General features: G+C 35.8%; 5 protein-coding genes across 7 annotated transcripts; 3 read left to right on the top strand and 2 right to left on the bottom strand.

The window, feature by feature from the left end:
• Nucleotides 1-240: 240 nt before the first annotated feature.
• Nucleotides 241-1,238, bottom strand: LOC111808967 (oleosin 18.2 kDa-like). The gene is made up of 2 exons (XM_023695227.1): nt 835-1,238; nt 241-596 (listed from the first exon to the last, which is right to left on the bottom strand). Exons 1-2 carry the CDS (start codon nt 1,197-1,199, stop codon nt 431-433), a joined length of 531 nt encoding a protein of 176 aa, XP_023550995.1. The 5' UTR covers nt 1,200-1,238; the 3' UTR covers nt 241-430.
• A 1,477-nt stretch (nt 1,239-2,715) lies between these two features.
• Nucleotides 2,716-3,449, top strand: LOC111808965 (cyclin-dependent protein kinase inhibitor SMR6). The gene has a single exon (XM_023695226.1). The coding sequence runs from the start codon at nt 2,852-2,854 to the stop codon at nt 3,164-3,166; it is 315 nt and encodes a 104-aa protein (XP_023550994.1). The 5' UTR covers nt 2,716-2,851; the 3' UTR covers nt 3,167-3,449.
• Nucleotides 3,450-5,897: 2,448 nt separating this feature from the next.
• Nucleotides 5,898-9,504, bottom strand: LOC111808964 (glycosylphosphatidylinositol anchor attachment 1 protein-like). Of its 3 annotated transcripts, none has more exons than XM_023695223.1 (6): nt 9,340-9,504; nt 9,141-9,232; nt 8,819-8,918; nt 7,800-8,658; nt 7,531-7,664; nt 5,898-7,003 (listed from the first exon to the last, which is right to left on the bottom strand). In XM_023695223.1, exons 1-6 carry the CDS (start codon nt 9,423-9,425, stop codon nt 6,130-6,132), a joined length of 2,145 nt encoding a protein of 714 aa, XP_023550991.1. In that variant the 5' UTR covers nt 9,426-9,504; the 3' UTR covers nt 5,898-6,129. The 3 variants fall into 3 exon arrangements, with proteins under 3 accessions (XP_023550991.1, XP_023550992.1, XP_023550993.1); XM_023695224.1 differs by having other exon boundaries at nt 9,141-9,212; nt 9,340-9,450; XM_023695225.1 differs by lacking the exon at nt 9,141-9,232 and having other exon boundaries at nt 9,340-9,418.
• A 331-nt stretch (nt 9,505-9,835) lies between these two features.
• LOC111809077 lies at nt 9,836-11,996 on the top strand. The gene is made up of 3 exons (XM_023695420.1): nt 9,836-10,006; nt 10,151-10,270; nt 11,721-11,996. Exons 1-3 carry the CDS (start codon nt 9,962-9,964, stop codon nt 11,898-11,900), a joined length of 345 nt encoding a protein of 114 aa, XP_023551188.1. The 5' UTR covers nt 9,836-9,961; the 3' UTR covers nt 11,901-11,996.
• Nucleotides 11,997-13,751: 1,755 nt separating this feature from the next.
• LOC111809175 (altered inheritance of mitochondria protein 32-like) lies at nt 13,752-17,320 on the top strand. The gene is made up of 5 exons (XM_023695556.1): nt 13,752-14,135; nt 14,308-14,393; nt 14,933-15,238; nt 15,355-15,438; nt 16,616-17,320. Exons 1-5 carry the CDS (start codon nt 13,899-13,901, stop codon nt 16,989-16,991), a joined length of 1,089 nt encoding a protein of 362 aa, XP_023551324.1. The 5' UTR covers nt 13,752-13,898; the 3' UTR covers nt 16,992-17,320.
• Nucleotides 17,321-17,550: the final 230 nt, after the last annotated feature.

The raw sequence follows: 17,550 nt of genomic DNA, 5'->3' as shown, positions 1-17,550 counted from the left end.
CTATTTTGTATTGCTTAAAGGGGAGGAGTATGATAAATTAGATAGAATAAAAGACCTATAAATTGATAGGTAATAATTTATTCTTAAAATTTCTAAATTTCATTTTATAATTCTAAATTTCTTTTCTTTTCTTTTCAGTCACCGTTAACTTCCCGATTTTAAAACATATCTAGAATCTTATTAAGAAAGATCTAAACACGAAAATTATCCACAGGAGAAAATTACACATTAATACGCGAATTAATTAAAAGTCGAAACACACGTTAATACACAAAATACACGACCAAGATACACTGTTTTTTAATGAAAAAAAAAAAAGAAAAAAAAACGACAGTAAAAGAGGAACATAATTGAACATTAATTAAACCATTTTATTTAGCAGACAAAGACAAAGACACAGACACACACACACACACACACAAACATGGTCTTAGGTTCGCTGTTCTGTTGTGGATCTCCTTCCTTCTTGTGCTCTACTCTGAATCTCTTGCCCAGCTTCCTTCGTTTTCTGCCCCACGTACCCAGCCATCTCCTGCATGCGTCTCTTCGCCATGTCCATCTGCTCCGGCACCGTCCCCGTCGCCCGCCGTATGTACCTTGTTAAGAATGAGAAATATAGATAGAATTGAGATCGAAAGTATGATCTTCATTCATGTTTACCACGTTTAAATAGGATACAAACTATCGACCAATAGTACTAAAAAAATATATATAACTAACTGAGTCCTGACAATAAATAAAATATACGGTTACTCAGATCAAATATACTATTAACAACTCCCAGATATTCTAGCTAATTATTAAAATATCTCCAAATATCATATCTTAATATACCTGTACACCCACGACAGTGACGACAACGCCGTCAGCCCGAACACCCCCGACGTCATGAACGCTGCTATCGCCAGGCATATCGCCACAGCAGCCGGCACGATCACGGGGCTGAACAGCAGGAACACTGGCGTCGACACGGCCAGCCCGAACAGCGTGGCAGCCAACGTCAGCCCGGACAGCCCCAGCAGGGTGCCACCCACGGGGACGAGGGTCACGACGGCGAGGATTTTGGAGGCGGAGGGGCCTTGGTGCTGTTGCTCCGTGTGGCGGCCACCAGTTAGCTTCCAAGTGGGTTCTTGGAGGTAGGAGGGGCGTTGTTGTTGGTGGTGCACTTGGACCTGGCGCGGCGGCGATCGGTCACCCATGGCGGCGGTGGTGAGGAATTAGGAGGAAGATTCAAGTGGGAGAGAAAAGAAATAAGCCATGGGAAGGATATATGGAGGAGTGGAGGTGGCGATGAGGGTGACACGTGGATGTGTGATTTGGAGGTTGAGGGTTTGCATGGACTACAGGTTTCATGCCGTTGGATGCTGAGAAACAAATTAAAAATAAAAATAAAATAAAATAAAATAACAGACTGGGCCACTAGATGTCTGGGCCCAACAAGAGACTGTAGTGGGCCAAACAAATGAGATGGGTAAGATACTGGGCCACCACTAAATGTCTGGGCCCAAAGGAGTTTGTAATGGCCCAAACAAATGAGATGGGTAAGAGACTGGGCCCACAAAGAGACTGTAATGGGCCGAATAATTTTACCATATTATTGTAATTTTTAAAAAATTTACATTTTAAATTGTTAAAATTTATTTTTAAGAGTCAATAATAATAAAATAAATGCTCGCTAAAAATGTAAAACATAAAATATTGAAATTTTATTTTTGAGATAAAAAAAAATACAAATAAATAAAAGAACAAAAATAAAATTTGAATCTAAAATAAATAATTGTGGAAGAGTTGTTAGGATCGCACAAACAACGCACACACTGAACATAAATAACAGGATAGAGAAAATGCAAGAAGAATATTGACTAAAAAATTTGTATTGATAACTCGAAATATGTATAGTAAGAGAGAATACAGACAATACATATATTTTCAAACCTATGCGGCAGGGTATATATAAAGTTTAACTTGCTATATATAGCTTTACCAGATATAACAATCTCTTATATATATAATTATTTAATTAGATAATTTACTTTATATGTCATTTAAATATGACAGTATTATAAAACGACAAAGTTACATGGTATTGGTACAGGTACATTTACCATACTAAAATTTTGTGGTCAGGTCCTCCTCTATTATTCAGTTTGCAGAGGTCGGGCCCTACAGTGGGCCCAAGGCACGATGGGGCGCACTGGAATATAAGTGAATAACAGCCGTTGGATGTAGCTATTTATCTCTATAGGGTGAGGTGGAAAATAGCGAAATGGTCCACGTGGAAGGCTGTCAGATGTCAGTGGGCGGATTTCATAAGGCCCATTTACTACGATAGTTAATTAATGACAAGTCATGGGCCAGACAAAATGAAAGCCCATTGATAAGTGGAATGGGCTGAGGCCCATTCTATCCACTGGTAAAAGCCCTGACAGGCAGAAACTCCCACTCCACCAGACCAGGGAAATGATAAGGGGCAAAACCGGAAAACAACGAAAAGAAAACTTAGGCGGGAAAAAGAGCCGTTGGTGACTAAAACTCCCAATTTTTGGCGCCAAAACCTAGCCCTCACTCATATACGCCTGCCCGTAAGAAACACGGGCAGCCTCCTTTCCGGAGAATCTCTGTTGTTAGACGGCTTTTGGGTCAAGGTTACGCGCTACCCGAATATAAAAATAATATAATTGAAAAAAGAAATAATGAAAATCCCCCCTTTGTCCTTCCCTTTCTTATTTATTTTTCCACAAAATCCTCTTTTGTCCTCCATTTTTGTTCCTCAACGATTCCTCTGTTTTTTTCGCCTCCTCTGCTTTTCACCGCCGCTCCCTTTTCCCCCAATATTACATCTGAGTTTCGAATGGGATTCTCAAAAAAGTCCCAAATCGACGGCGGATTTGAACCAGAAGGGAAAAAATGGGTAATCGCCGGACTGCCGGCGAGGTCATCGTTGAAGCCGATTACCACAAAATCGAGAGCGAAAGATGGCGATGACGACGGCGAGAAGTCGCGTTCAACAACGCCGACGGCGAAAGAAGCGAGAATACCGGAGAAACTGAGTTGCCCGGCGGCGCCGAGAAAGCGTAGGTCGCTAAAATCAAGCTCTAATCAAAATCATGGTAGGGAGTTCTTTAATCCCCCTGATTTAGAATCTGTGTTTAAGATCCGAGTTTAAAGGGCCAATTGGGTTTGTTTAGTTCATAATTTAGGGTTTGTGATTTTGGGTGTTTGTTTAATTTTAGTATTATAATTTTTTTTTTAATTTTTAATGTTCTTGGTAATCCTGAGGAGTAAGGTGATTATGATGTACAAAGGATTTGATATTTGTTATCTAAACGAGTGTTGTAGGTTAGCTCTGTTTCAAAATTTGGGAATTCTAAAATTTTCTCGGGAAACAAACAGAGACCCAGATGAGAAAATTTATAAAAGAAAAGGAAAGTTGTGGCTGTTCTTCTTGTTCAAACCTCTTCACCACAGACCAACCCTGTTTGGCTTTTCTAAATTATTATTATTATTATTATTATTATTATTTTCATTTATTTTGCAATTTTATTTTGAAATTTGCATGTGTTTCCTACTAGGAAACACACCAATAAAACTTCCAAATTGCTCTGTTCTCTATGGCTTTAATATTATTATTATAATAATAATAATAATAATAATAATTAACGGTTATAAGGTGAAATATAAATTTAATAAATAATAAGGTAAGGAAATTACAAGACATTAAAATAATAATAATATGTGGAATTAATTGGAGTACTAAAGATTTGTGATGGAGACCCTACGAAAATCTATTTTTTAGAGAGAGAAACATATGTCACAAATTTAGTTCCACGTGCTTCTTTACCTCTTATGTATATTACACTTGTCCCATTCGAACATTTTGTACGAGGGTTCGATGTATGTAGCTCTCACGCTAACGAGATAAGATGAATAATGTAACGTTTAAAATAAGATTTTATTTTTTATTTTTTATTTTTTATTTTATTTTTATAAAATGTATTAATGAGGTATAAAACACGTGTATAGTTGATACATAGAATCGAAGTGTAGTAGTTGTAATATTAAACCCTCGTTATTTAATATATGAATGAGGTATCAGTTTGATTGATATACCAAAAACCCTAATTTCAAATTTTTGTATTATTCGTGTTATTTTGGGCCGTACTTGTGAAATATGTATTAAATTTTAAGTTTGATCTATAAATTATCGGAGTTATTTAGAAGTGTATTAATTGAATATTCCTTTATTTATTTTTTTGTTGTCATTAAATTAAAAAGAAAAAAAGAAAAAAGGAATCCAATGTTAGAGAGGGAAAAGAGTGTTTGGTTTGGTAGACAGACACACGTGGCCATTCAAAGGAATCCAAAGACATATATAATATTATTATTTTAAATTTTGAATTTGACGCGGTTTTTGTTTACCTCTGGCTACTGCCCGAGCTGCCCGGCGACTTTGGCGGGAAATACAATTTTATTTATTGGTTGGAAATTATTATTTTTTTTTCCTTTCAAAAAATTAATAAAAAACATTATATAAATAAAATAAAATTTATAGTATTTTATTTATTAATTTAGTATTCTGTTGAAATCATTCATTTTGGCGCCAAAAAGAAGAGTTAAGCCCACGAAAAGCGGGTGTGCGGCGGCTATCTACCATTCGTTTCCCACTTCCACGTGTGTCCTCGTCACCTCCCACGTGTGCCTCTCGTAGGCTATCATTTTTTTTTCTTATTTTTTTTTAAACTTTAACCTAATTTATGTGTGATATAGGTTTTTAAAAACAAATGTAAAATGTTAATTAATATGTCAATTTAGTCTCTATATTTTATTTGTCTATATACCTTTAAATGTCTATATTTAATTTTTGATAAATTTAATATTTTAAAATTATTTAATTTATAATAGTTTTTTATGTAAAAAAAATGTAGCATGAATATGTGAATATGCTTCCAAAATTTATATTAGGAATACTAATATAAACTTTAATAAATTAACAACATGAATTATTTTCCACATTCATTGAAAGCACATGCTTAAAATATCCCAAATAAATAGTATATGAACTTATAATTTTTCTTTTATCAATAAAATTTACAAAATACATACAAAAAGCTTCTTAATTATTTTTCCAAGTTTAATAATAATGAACCAGTAATTCTTTCATTAAAATTAGAGGTTTATATTTGTTGTATATATATAAATAAATTAAAAAAAAAAAGTAATAGTATTGTAGGTAATGTCAAACAAGTCTCGAAATAATATTGGATGCATGGAGGGAAAAAAAGAGCATTTAAAAAGTGCCAATTAATATACCTTAATTGGTGGCCGACTTTTTCTAAGTCTAAGACAAAAGGATTCAAAGCATTTGATATACTTTTTTATAAAATTTAACTAAATCAATAAATTAAAATTAGGGTTAGTTGACCATGCAAAATTGACCCCCCCAAAAAAAAGTGCTTTCCAAAATTATATACTAATAAAGTACGAAAATATGAAACAAGAGATGCACGTCGAGGACCTATTCCCTTGAAGAATATCACGAGATGTCACGAGAGGAGAAAGAAACCCCACCTCATCAGTCATCTTCTGTAAGAGTTCAAGCTCACCCCACTGCTATTAGATATGGACTTTTTCTTCGGGACTTCCTCTCAAGGTTTTAAAACGCATCCGCTAGGGAATGTTTCGTTTCCCTCTCTAACCGATTTGAGATCTCATAGAAACACACTGGATGGGCATAGTCACAGGCTCACAACTCACAAGGATTTAAAGAAACCTCAGCAGCTAATTTGTTGCTAAATTCTACATTTACCTATGTGTTATAATCTTTAAATGCAGTAACTGGAGAGAGAAACTCAAGAGACACTGATCATTGGATATAGAGAAGGTGATTGATTGTCCAATTAGTTCGAAAAGAGAAATAGCCAAAAACAATTTCCAAGAGGGTAAAAGCTTACTGAATCAGTCCTACAAGTATAAACAACTGTGACACAAAGTAGTAGGCTTCAAGGCCTGCTTACAGAAGCTACCATGCAAGGGATGAACGTGTAACTAGTTCAAATACCATTGAAACCAATTTCTCAGGACTAAGTGAAAGTCTAAACAAATGTCATGGAAAAAACTAAACAAGGTAGCTCAACATGGATGGAGTAAAATTTGTGTACATAATACCCAGCAAGGAAGGTGAACCATACCTAAGTAGAGGAAAGTAGCACTGTTCCATGCCCAGAGGGTCTCCATCCAGTTCCAGAAGTCCCCGAGATGTAGATTGTCAAAACCTTGCAAAGCAGCTTTAAACAAGAAGAAAGTAACAGGCGGAAAAGCTATGAATCCCAAAACGAGGTTACTGGCTGCCCTTGAGAGAGCTTTAAAGTTCCCTGCCACTAAATCAAGCTTCAGGGGATGCGCCAGCAAGCACATGGACACCACCAAGAAGGCTCCAAGTTCTGCAGTAGCAAAGTTAATTACTGACATGAGGCACAAACCGATAAAGGCCGCTGAGGTGGTCATTGCTTTCAAGAACGCCCACTCTTGAATCCGCTGTTCACAAGATTTAGTTGAACTAAGTGGAGAGCCCAATATCACCGACAGAATTAGTAGCGTGAGCAGTGAAAGCAACGCCCAAATAATAGAGTTTGTTGTGGGACTGTAACCAGGTATTTGGCAGATGAAGTATGGAAGTAATGAAACAACAGCACCCCATAGATGAACAACAAAAACTCTTTTTGCAGCATTAAGCCATTTCCATGATCTTAAAGAGACAATAAGCACATCATCAGGATTTGCTGGAGCTGCAGGCTCGATTTTTTCCAAGGTTAGATTCAAGTTATTAGCATAAGAATAAAGAGAGGCCGCAACTGCTGGTAGTGGAGCAACTAGGAGTGCAAAGGCAATCATATATACACCAACTGATACAAATTTGCTGGTAGATACCATAAGGTATAGAAAGAATGATTGATGAAACTTCTCCAAGAGGTTATTCACTGACCGTACAACTCCTTCAATTAGCCTGCACAACCAAATACAAAATCCTTAGCCAAATCAAAAGGATCAGAAGAATTTCATTGCTAGCATGCAGAATTGCCAGCAAGCTGGGCGCTAAGTTGTCAATTTCTAATTTCAAATCCAATTATGAATAGCTTGATCATTCAAGGCGTCGAAATCTAAACTCATTTCCATACATCAGCATGACTTTAGGCAATAAATTCACTTGAATGAATTTAACACGTAAATTCTAGTCATTTAAAAAGAGAAACTATCAGTCAAATCAAAATTTATTTTTGGGAAGAAAAAGTATTTACTCATGCCCCCATTAAAACTAGTTACAAATTAAAATTTAAACATCGAAGATCGACAGTAAAACACTTAGGATAAAAATGAAAAATGATGTATAATTAAAATAAGAGTAGAAAATATTGTTTAATGTAGACCGAACCCCATTAAGGAAACCATACATTTATTCATGTAGTGAGCCCTGAAAAGTAGGGGTGGGAGGAGAGCACATTATAAAATCATTGAGGCAAAATGAGCACTGACCGGCCACCTCGCAGTATGAATTCATCACGCCTGACCTTGACACCAGAAGAAAATTTGGGGGACATCTCCACAGTAATAGCATCAATTTGGTAATCTCGAAAAGCTCCATGAGGGCCAGTAGGAATACCCACAGCCTAATGGCAAGAAGAACATAGAAAATTTAAGTGAAATAATCTCCATTGTTCACATTAATGAAAAATCTTTCCTTATTTCATTAAATGAAACTATAAACAACAATCTCCAAGAATATGAACAGAAGTGCAAACCACCTGGTAGTACAATGAACTTGCAAGTGTGGCGGTGCCATCAACATAGTCAGAAGCTAGCATGCCAAACTTCCATTCAGGGTTCAAGCTTCGGATAAACTTTCCTATTGACTCAAAAAATTCGCCCAAAAACTTGAGCCATTTGCAGTCAAGTAAAGGCCAAAATTTCTCGATCTTAATCCGAAAACCTTGTCTGTGTTCTGCTAGATAATTCACAATATTGATGAGGTCGAGGTTCGGCATCTGACCATTAGACGCTTCAGCATAAACACTAAGACTATCCTCAAAGTGTTCACTTCTATTTGAAACCTTAATGACAAGGGCTGCAGCCATCGTTCCAGCACGTTTAAAATCATCTAGACTCTCTTTCTCTGTTACATGGTTTGCTTCAAATTCATAAAGGACATTTGTTTCAGCACAAGTATATGTGTCAATCATGCTGGATCGACCAAATGAAGGAGTGTGATAATCTCTAAGCCAAGCTGAAACTGCAGCATATTCCCCATATCGTGAATCCGCAGCAAGCCATACAATGTCTTTAGCCAACCAAGTGACTTGTGTAAGCAAAGAAAATATTGAATAAGCAATACCAAGAGACAAAGTTTCATGAAGACTAGTCTTAACAGGATTGTAAGGTGTCACCAAAACGATGGCTTCCTTTCCATCTGCTTGTGGTGCTCTTATTATCCCAACAGTGTTAATACCCTGTGACATGCAACTAACATTGTCCTGAACGATCCCAGAATCAGGGCTAGAAAAAAAGTGCAGTGGATGGAACTGACTAGACTGCGGTTGGAACCTGTGGTAATTAACTTCTGCACCCAAGTTTGATATATATTGTGCTAAAATCTGCTGGCTTCCACTGAAAAATGTATAGAAAATCAAATTTGTTTATCATAATCTTCAGGTAGAAAAAATTTACACTAAGAAGTGGTGATTTTCAAAATCTTAAGCATAAAAAAGCTTCCATTAAGGTATTAAAGGAGAAGTAAAAGGGATAAAACTAGTGCATAAATACTTACAAGATTGTTGAGCCAGACTTCGAATTCAAACCCTTCATATCCTTCACCAAGTCGTTCGCCTCTGAGACTTCCTGACCCGAGAGCATGGTATTTGCAGAACCTGTGGGAAAATATAGTGCCACAATTAAGAGACCTGTTCTATCCAAATAAAGGTAAAATGAATAGATCAGTGCAAAAGAACAAGAAGGCATAAATTGATGATCCTATAATTTTAGATACTTCGCAGCATTAAATGAATCCTAATTCGTAATATATCTTAAATCATTCAACTCAACTGACGATCAATCACGAGAACACAAAAAATGATGAATATCAAAGGGACCTGGCATGAGAGCGTTCTCGGAAATGTAGGTGTTCATAGCGAACATTGGTAGTAGCAGAAGAGCTAAAACCCCTGCAGAGAAGCAAATCACGCTAGAAAACACCCAAAAAAATAAAAGAAAATCACAAGGACATTAATCAATCACTAGATTCTGATACGAACTGAAAATCAAATCCATGTAAAATCAACAACAGCGCACCTGAAGAAAATACTGTGAGAAATTAGGAAAATCCCCAGGCGCACAATCGGCCGCGCCTTCGATTTTGGCTTCTCGGTTTCAGCCATCGGAAGAGGTGCTCTTCACAGTCGCCCAATTGCTCTGAATCTGTTGCAAAAATGGAAACCAAGAAGAAGAAGAAGAAGAAGAAAAGGGTAGAAGAACTGAACGTGAGCTCAGTTAACCATCATATGAACCGGCCAACATGCGGTCTCGTCGGTCGGTTCGGCATTATAATAAACCAATATGAACCCGTTGATTCGGCCCGGTCGGTTCTTTGGTTCGATTCACCATTACTTCATTGTATTCTCATGGACTAAAATGAAATTAAAAGAAAGTAGATGTACCAAAATGAAATTAAAAGAAAGTAGATGTACCAAAATGAAATTTTAACCTTATAATTTAATTCTTAAAATATCGGATTTTTTTTTTTTTAAAGTGAAAATAAAAAACATTTTTTCTGGCCTTCCTTCTTCCCCTCGACCTGTGTGCACGAAGTTTAAATGGAACACCAAAAGAAATTACAGAAGAATCTTTCGATGTTCCTGGTTTTCTCTCCGTCTCTTCCCACTAGCACGGCGAGACGGTTGAAAGAAGAGAGATTATGGCAATGGCATCGTTCAATCTAGCTCTTGGTCCTCATCAGAAGGCAAGGCTACTATTGATTTTGCTTCTTTTGTTTTCTCCAAGCGATTGAACTGTTTCGTTCTTTTCGTTGTGTTTTCAATTTTGATATCTCGGATTTTTGTTTATTATTGAGTTTGTATTCTTGAAATGAATCGCCGCTTTGCAGACACGAGTTCTCCAAATTTGTTGCAGAAGGAAAGAAAAGGAACGGAACAATTTTGACCCTTACAAAGTCATTGAAATCACTCCTCCGCCGAAGAATCTCGGCATTCGTTGTTTTCCGCCCGTGAGTGTTCCATTTTCTCTCTCGATCCTTCTCTTTCTTGTCTTTGATTTGCATATTGGCTTTCTTATACGAACATATGTTATTCTGGCGTTGTGAAATCAAGCTTAAATTTATGCATTTAGTTTCACATTTAGGGATATTGATTCTTTGCAGAGTCGGCATTGGAAATTTTAATGTATGAAGCTCTTTTGATTTAGGAGATTTTGTGATTTTGTGATTTTGATTCATCGAATTTACTGTTATGCTGATTGCATGTATCTTGGTTGATCTACTGAGTTCATTCAGCTTTCCTTGTTTCTTAATTGCTTCAAGACCAGAAGCAATCAAGAAGCGAGACTCTTATAAATAAGTGAATAAAATTATGCTAAGCAGTTAGGGAAAGAATACAGTGTAGGCAAGACACTTAGCCTCTGTTCAACTAGGCACGACTTCACTATTTTCCACACTTGAATGTTGCAACAATGGTGAGCTTGGGGAGCACAAGGGTAAAGTGAAGAACGAAGTGCTCCTTTTGCTTTTGGTTTTCCTTATATCAAGAAAATTATATAAGAACATTGAGAGTTTAAAAAGATTGAAATGTAAAATTTTGCATCTCCAAGGTGAGCACCGCAATTGAGATACTTGCTCAAGGACCGTACAATACAAGAAAAACTTTCCCCACCTAGTTGTGCACCATAGGAGACCACAGAAAACTACCTTAGACCATGTTTGGGAGTGATTTTGTGAGATCCCATATCGGTTGGAGAGGGGGACGAAGCATTGCTTATAAGGGGTGGAAATCTCTCCTTGGTAGACGCGTTTTAAAATCGTGAGGCTAACAGTGATACATAACGGGCCAAAACCGCCAACATCTACTAGCGGTGGGCTTGTGTCATTACAAATGGTATTAGAGCTAGACACTGGGTGGTGTGTCAGCAAGGACACTAGGACCCAAGGGGGTGGATTGTGAGATCCCGCATTGGTTTGAGAGGGGAACGAAACATTCCTTATAAGGTGTGGAAACCTCTCCCTGGTAGACGTGTTTTAAAATCGTGAGGTTGACGGCGATAAGTAACGGACCAAAGCGAACAATATCTACAAGCGGTGGGTTTGGGATGTTACAAATGGTATTAGAACCAAACACCGGGCAGTGTGCCAGCGAGGACGTTGGGACCCAAGGGGGTGGATTGTGTGATCCCACATCGGTTCAAGAGAGGAACGAAGCATTCCTTATAAGGGTGTGGAAATCTCTTCCTGGTATACGCGTTTTAAAATCGTGGTATACGCGTTTTAAAATCGTGAGGCTGACGGTGATACGTGACGGGCCAAAGCGGACAACATCTGCTGGCAGTGCGTTTAGGCTTGGGCTCTTCATGCCTTCTTTCTTATTTTGATGGATCATTTACCAAAGAAGCGTTAGTTTCTTATGTGTAGGGGGGAAAAGAATGATTGATTTTGTGTTTTGTTTCAGAACTTACAATGCGGGGAGAGTGTGACAATAGAAGGCCAAACATACACTATCTCAGCTGTAACTCTTCGCTATCAGCTGAGGAAGGGGAAGTATGAACCAAGTGAAAAGAGACTTGACGTTTTGTCCACAGGCAGGTACATCTTGAATTTGTATCTACAAAATTTGTTAGAAAAATCTTGATACCTCGTGATGTTTGTCGCACTATTTCACTGTTGTATCATAATCTGTAATGTTCGTCCTGATATTATGTTACTACAACGATCATTTCTCGAGCTACTTTGTGTGCATAATCTTGACATATTCAATATATTTTTAAATATAACTTATCTATCAGACATTAAATTGAAAATTAAAAGATTTATCTTATAAATATTATTTCTACATGTGGTTTTCTTACTTTATTACTTTTTTTACAATGTTTTCAAAAACTAAGTTAATTTTTAAAAAGCCAAAAAAAATGTAAATTCCGTTTTTTTGTTTTGTTTTGTTTTGTTTTTTTTTTAATTTATGTTGTTTTCTCCTAATTTTCTTAATATAGTTTTCATATTCCTTTTGAGGCATATGATTTCTTTTATCAAATTCTACAAATAAAAAACTATTTTTAATTTTTTTAAAAAATTAGCTTGATTTAAAAAAATGAGTAAAAATGACAATAAAACAAATAAGTTTATGGGGTGGTTGTATCGTTTGTATACTTAATTTTCGAATTTTATAAAAAAAATTTAATAAAAAAACTTGATTTTGTTTTTATATTTAATTACACGTGTTTTTATGTAATGTGAAAACTTTAAAAAAATTGTGAATAAATTAATATAATTTAAAGGAAAATAGAAAAATAAACAAAATGATTATTAAACTAAATTTTAACTATTGAATATTTTAATCTTTTGCTTACCAGGTATTAACAACGTAACATAATATATAAGCCGACGTTAATTATTATTTAATGAAATTATGTAATAATAGAAGATTCAGCCAGTTGTCTTTAGTTAAGTACATTGATGGTGACATTAAAAAAAAAAAACTAAAGGAAAAAAAAAAGTATTAATTTAAAAATTGAATTAAATTTGATATTTTCAATATTTTAATCCAGGGAGATACACGTTCTATCAAAATAAATAATAAAAAAAGAGCTATACGTCATCGAATTTACCTTTCTTTATTAAATGTATCAAACATAAATTATAAAATTATATTATCAAATTTTCTAATCTACCTTTGTTATTATACAATAATTTGACTCTTAATCTTAAAAAAAATTCAATTAATTCAATTTATTTTTTTTTGTTTGAATTAAAATGAATAATTAAATTAACTAATAAATTTGTTTTTAAACCCCTTTAATTAGACGTTTTCAATAATCTTGTAATAATTAACAATTTAGTCAATTTTATAGTCAAATATTAAATTATTAAAAACAATTTTTTTTAAGGTAAACGGTAACTTGAAATTAATTTTGTTCCCAATTTTTTAATTCTACCAAGAATCTAATGGAAAAAGGAAAATTGGATAAGTCTAAAATGGAGAATATTTAAAAGTTACTTTTATTTATTTATTTATTTATTTATATATTTAGCCTTTTTATATTTCTAATAATTTCTCTAAAGTCTCGTCCCTTAAGTCAAAGTTAAAATTACATCATAATTTTTACGAGAAATAAAAAAGATTATCATCTACGGGCGAGCCCATAATAATCAGGTGGCGTGGAGTTGAAATAGTTTTATTTTATAATTTTGTAATAAATTTTAAATTCCTATCGTTTATAATTTAATTTAAATATAAATTTATAAATTTGAAACAGTTGTCAATTAACACGAAAGGCATAAAATTAAATATAATAAATACAAAAGGTTAAAAAAAAAAGCATCTCAAAATGTATAAAGGTCAGTAAAAACTGAATTATCCCGATAAAAAATCCACGGTAAAAATGATAACGCATCATACGTTGGCATGTTCATAAATAAATTATAAAATAAAATTAATAAAAAAAATCGGAAGCGCGTGTTAGTCCATAGCCTCTTAAAACGTCAGCAAATGAGATACAGAAGCCGAAGAAATCCAATCCCTTCTCGTTCCGCGCTCCATTTACTCCCTCCTTTCCAATAGCGCGCTCTCTCCGATACCATTTTCTACTTCCTTCGCTTCTCTCATCTCTGACCTCGTTTCCTCGATTTTCCTATGGCCTCTGATAACCTATCCATCTCCGTTGCCGACGACGAGAACTATGGATTCCGACGAGAGGAGATGTATCAGAGCAACCTCGCCGGCACCGTCAGTGCCTATGATCGACATGTATTTCTCTGCTTCAAGACTCCGGAGGCCTGGCCCTCGCATCTTGAAGCGTCTGATTCCGATGTCCTCCCTAGACTCCTTTCTGCCGCTCTCAAAGCTCGCAAGGATGATCTCTCTGTGAAGGTTTGCGTTGATAGAATCGATGTTGTTTGTTTCCATATTTGAAAATTATATTTCTTCGGAATTTGACGTTTTCGATTTGATTTTGTTGGAATTGGTGAATTCACGTATTGGATTGGATTGGATTGGATGTGCCTTTGCCTGTAACTTATTCTTTTTATTTGGTTTTTTTCAGACGAAGCTGACAATATTCTCGGGACGTGAAGAAACTGGATTTTCGGATGGAGATGTGTTGATTTTCCCCGAAATGGTCAAATACAGGTAAGTTTCGAGGTTTAAATGGAATCTAGTTTAGCCAAGAGTTCCAGGATATGAAAAATTAAACATGCAGAGATATATTGTGTTATTTTCTTTACGATATAGTGGATGTTTTTATCGAATATTATGAAATCCTTGTGTTCATTTCTATTTCATCTCGCGTTGACTTCTTTGGTTAGAGTACATAACGAAGTTATGTGATCGCTTGCAAATTACCACAATTTCCCGGATTAGAGTACTCTTCCTGACTAGTTTCCCGGATTCGTTTCGTTTAAGTTATGTGAACGCTAGCAAATTACCACAATTTGGATTTTTGTATGTAGTTCATAATATCAATTCTGCGGCCAGACAAATTATGAATCAGTTAGATTTTGGAGGAATTGGAATGTGTTGTTCCTGTTATTTGTGCTGCTATGTTTCGTTGTATTTCCTTTCATTTCCATTTTAGTTCTTCGTTTGTTTTCCTCTCGTAAGTTTTATCTATTCCGGTTTGAGTCTCTAAGGCGTTTTTACTTTTCTTCCTTTTGATTTGATGATTATAGGGGTTTAGAAGATTCAGATGTAGATGGCTTTGTGGATGATGTGCTTGTGAATGATAAACCCTGGGCATCCAGAGAGCCAGAGGTTTTCACTGGCTCTCATGTGTTTGTGTGTGTTCATGCTAGTCGAGATCGAAGATGTGGTGTCTGTGGACCCATTCTTATTCAAAAGTTTGAGGAGGAGATTGGGTTACGAGGACTAAAGGATCGGGTTTATGTTAGTCCATGTTCACATGTTGGAGGACACAAGTATGCCGGAAACTTGATAATATACCAACCTGGTGTGGATGGGAAAACTACCGGTCATTGGTAAGATTCTTCAAAGCTAGCTTGGTGCTTAATGTATTTGCTGAAGAGCAAACTCTTTAACTGAATATTTTAAGTGTATGTTGGTTGAATTTTGGGTTTAATTTTCTTGTGTACAGGTACGGATATGTAACTCCTGAAGATGTCTCTGAATTGTTTGAACAGCACATTGCAAAGGGCGAAGTCGTGGAAAGGCTTTTGAGGTTTGTGCTTTTTCCCAGTTACATTTTATTCCCCGAACTGGATGCTAAACTTATTTTATCATTGCTGGTATGAGAATACTAATAACGAAGTTATAAGGATGAAGCATTCTTTTTTATTGGTCCACCCAATAATATCGTCGGAGATGCATTTTGTATCAATAAGCAGTTTTTCCTCTAAAGTTCTGATCATGTAGTTTACAGATCATGGACATATCATCCTCTCCATTTTTCATATGTACCTCGGATTTGGTGTTGTGAACCCTTCCATCTTCCCTTGTTGCTGTGGGACACTGAGTAGACCTGAGCGTTTGAACTCTAAAGCTGGAGTTATTTATTTTATCGATTAAATTTCTGAGTGGTTGTAGTCATCGTTCATCACTATAATCCTTTGCTTCGCGCAATAGATGGCCTAAATGGGTTGTGCAATATATTCATTGACTACTGTAAGACCTCCTATAGTGAAGGTATACGTGAGGAAGGTCATAAAAAGGAATTCAGTTCCCAACGATTAGAGTGGAACGTGTGAGTATGGGTGGGAGAGTAGTGTTAGTAGGATACACAGAATGTTGTTTGGGGTGTGAAACTTCAGGCAAGTCAGGTTAGGAGCAGAGGTTACCTGTTTTCTCAAATCTGCTGAGTGTTTAGTTATTCTTTTCATTCTCTTGAAGTTTACAATTCGGCCTTAGGAAAAGCAGAGAAGAAGGGGCTAGGTTTGATTCTTTATCGGATCATAAAAACCCTCTAGAGCCATTCAACAACTCTCATCTTTGGATGATATCAAGAGAAGAGAGTGATTGGGGATTCGTAAGAACGGCGAAGAAATCGCTTTCAATAGCCGCTGCGATGCCTATGCTATTTTCTTTCCTAATGTACTGGACTTGGAGTTTTTCTCCATTGATTCTCTGTTTTGTGTTCATTCACTGCTTCTATTTCAATCAAATAGTCAGGGAATTCTTACAGCTACCTGACTGACACTTTGGCTTCTCTATAGCTATCTCGATCACCGTTACTCTATTGTTTCTGATTGAGATGGGCTACCCTCTAAACCTTATGTTGTACCCCAAAGAACAATTTATAAATTTAAAAGGGCCATGGATGCAACTATTAGGTGCTCCCTTGTCATTTATTTTCGACCCAATAGTAGAACATTAAATTGACATTACAATTACAATTCCAGAGGGCAAATGGGGACAAAGCCTGAGGAAGTCCAAAAGGAAGTTGAACAAAAGCTTCCAAATGGAGAAGATACAAAGAAAAGCAAGGATGAAATTCAAGAAAATGGCGATCAAAGTAAAGTGGAAACAGTAGCAGGTTGTTGCCAGGGCAGTAATGGGTTCACTTGTTGCAGAGATGAAAGTTCAGGGAAAAGTAGCCGAATCGAGGAAAAGTCGAAAGAACCTTCCGAAGAAGACCAAGTTCCGAAGAAGGCAACTAAACTATCTTGCTGCTGGACAGAAAAATGGGAACAAAGTGAAATTCTTACTGCTGTTGCGGTAATTGGGGCTGTGGCCACTGTCGCTGTTGCCTACAGCATCTACAGGAGATCAGGGTAAAGTATAAATGATATGTTTATGTTTACACATGAAAGTGTCTGTGCCCTGTTTTTTTTCTTCCGTTTTTTATGGTGGGATTGGTGATATTGGTAAAGATGAAGCCCTTTGCTAAATTAGAAATATAGATAGTTAAATGATTTTAACAGTCCGAGCAAAAACTAGAGAGAGTGTTCTTCTAGCTCTGCTGCTTCCAAGGATAAAAATTGTTTGTTTCTTATCATATTTGTTGGACGATTAGCAATTACTCTCAGCTTGTTGCTTATTCCATTTTAAATACTCTATTCAGTTCAATACATATTGATAGCGTGAGCTATGTTTGCATTGGTCCATTGTAAATGAATTATTTATCAACAGGTCCTTTATCATACAGGATTAAATCAAGTTATACATTTTGGACATTATTTTCCAGTACATAGTCTATCAAGGTAGCCTTTTATATTTTCAATCATGTGACTGTTAAATTTCTAGGTTTATTACCACATGTTTTTTTTTTTACTTGTTATGGTTTTTGAAATATTTTATTTTTAGAAACTAAATTCAAATTTTTTTAGTACAATAA

The sequence above is a fragment of the Cucurbita pepo genome, chromosome LG13 (assembly GCF_002806865.2).
Source record: "Cucurbita pepo subsp. pepo cultivar mu-cu-16 chromosome LG13, ASM280686v2, whole genome shotgun sequence".
NCBI lineage: Eukaryota > Viridiplantae > Streptophyta > Magnoliopsida > Cucurbitales > Cucurbitaceae > Cucurbita > Cucurbita pepo.
The sequence above is the reverse complement of the archived record's forward strand: the minus strand, read 5'-3'. Positions and strand labels throughout refer to the sequence as shown.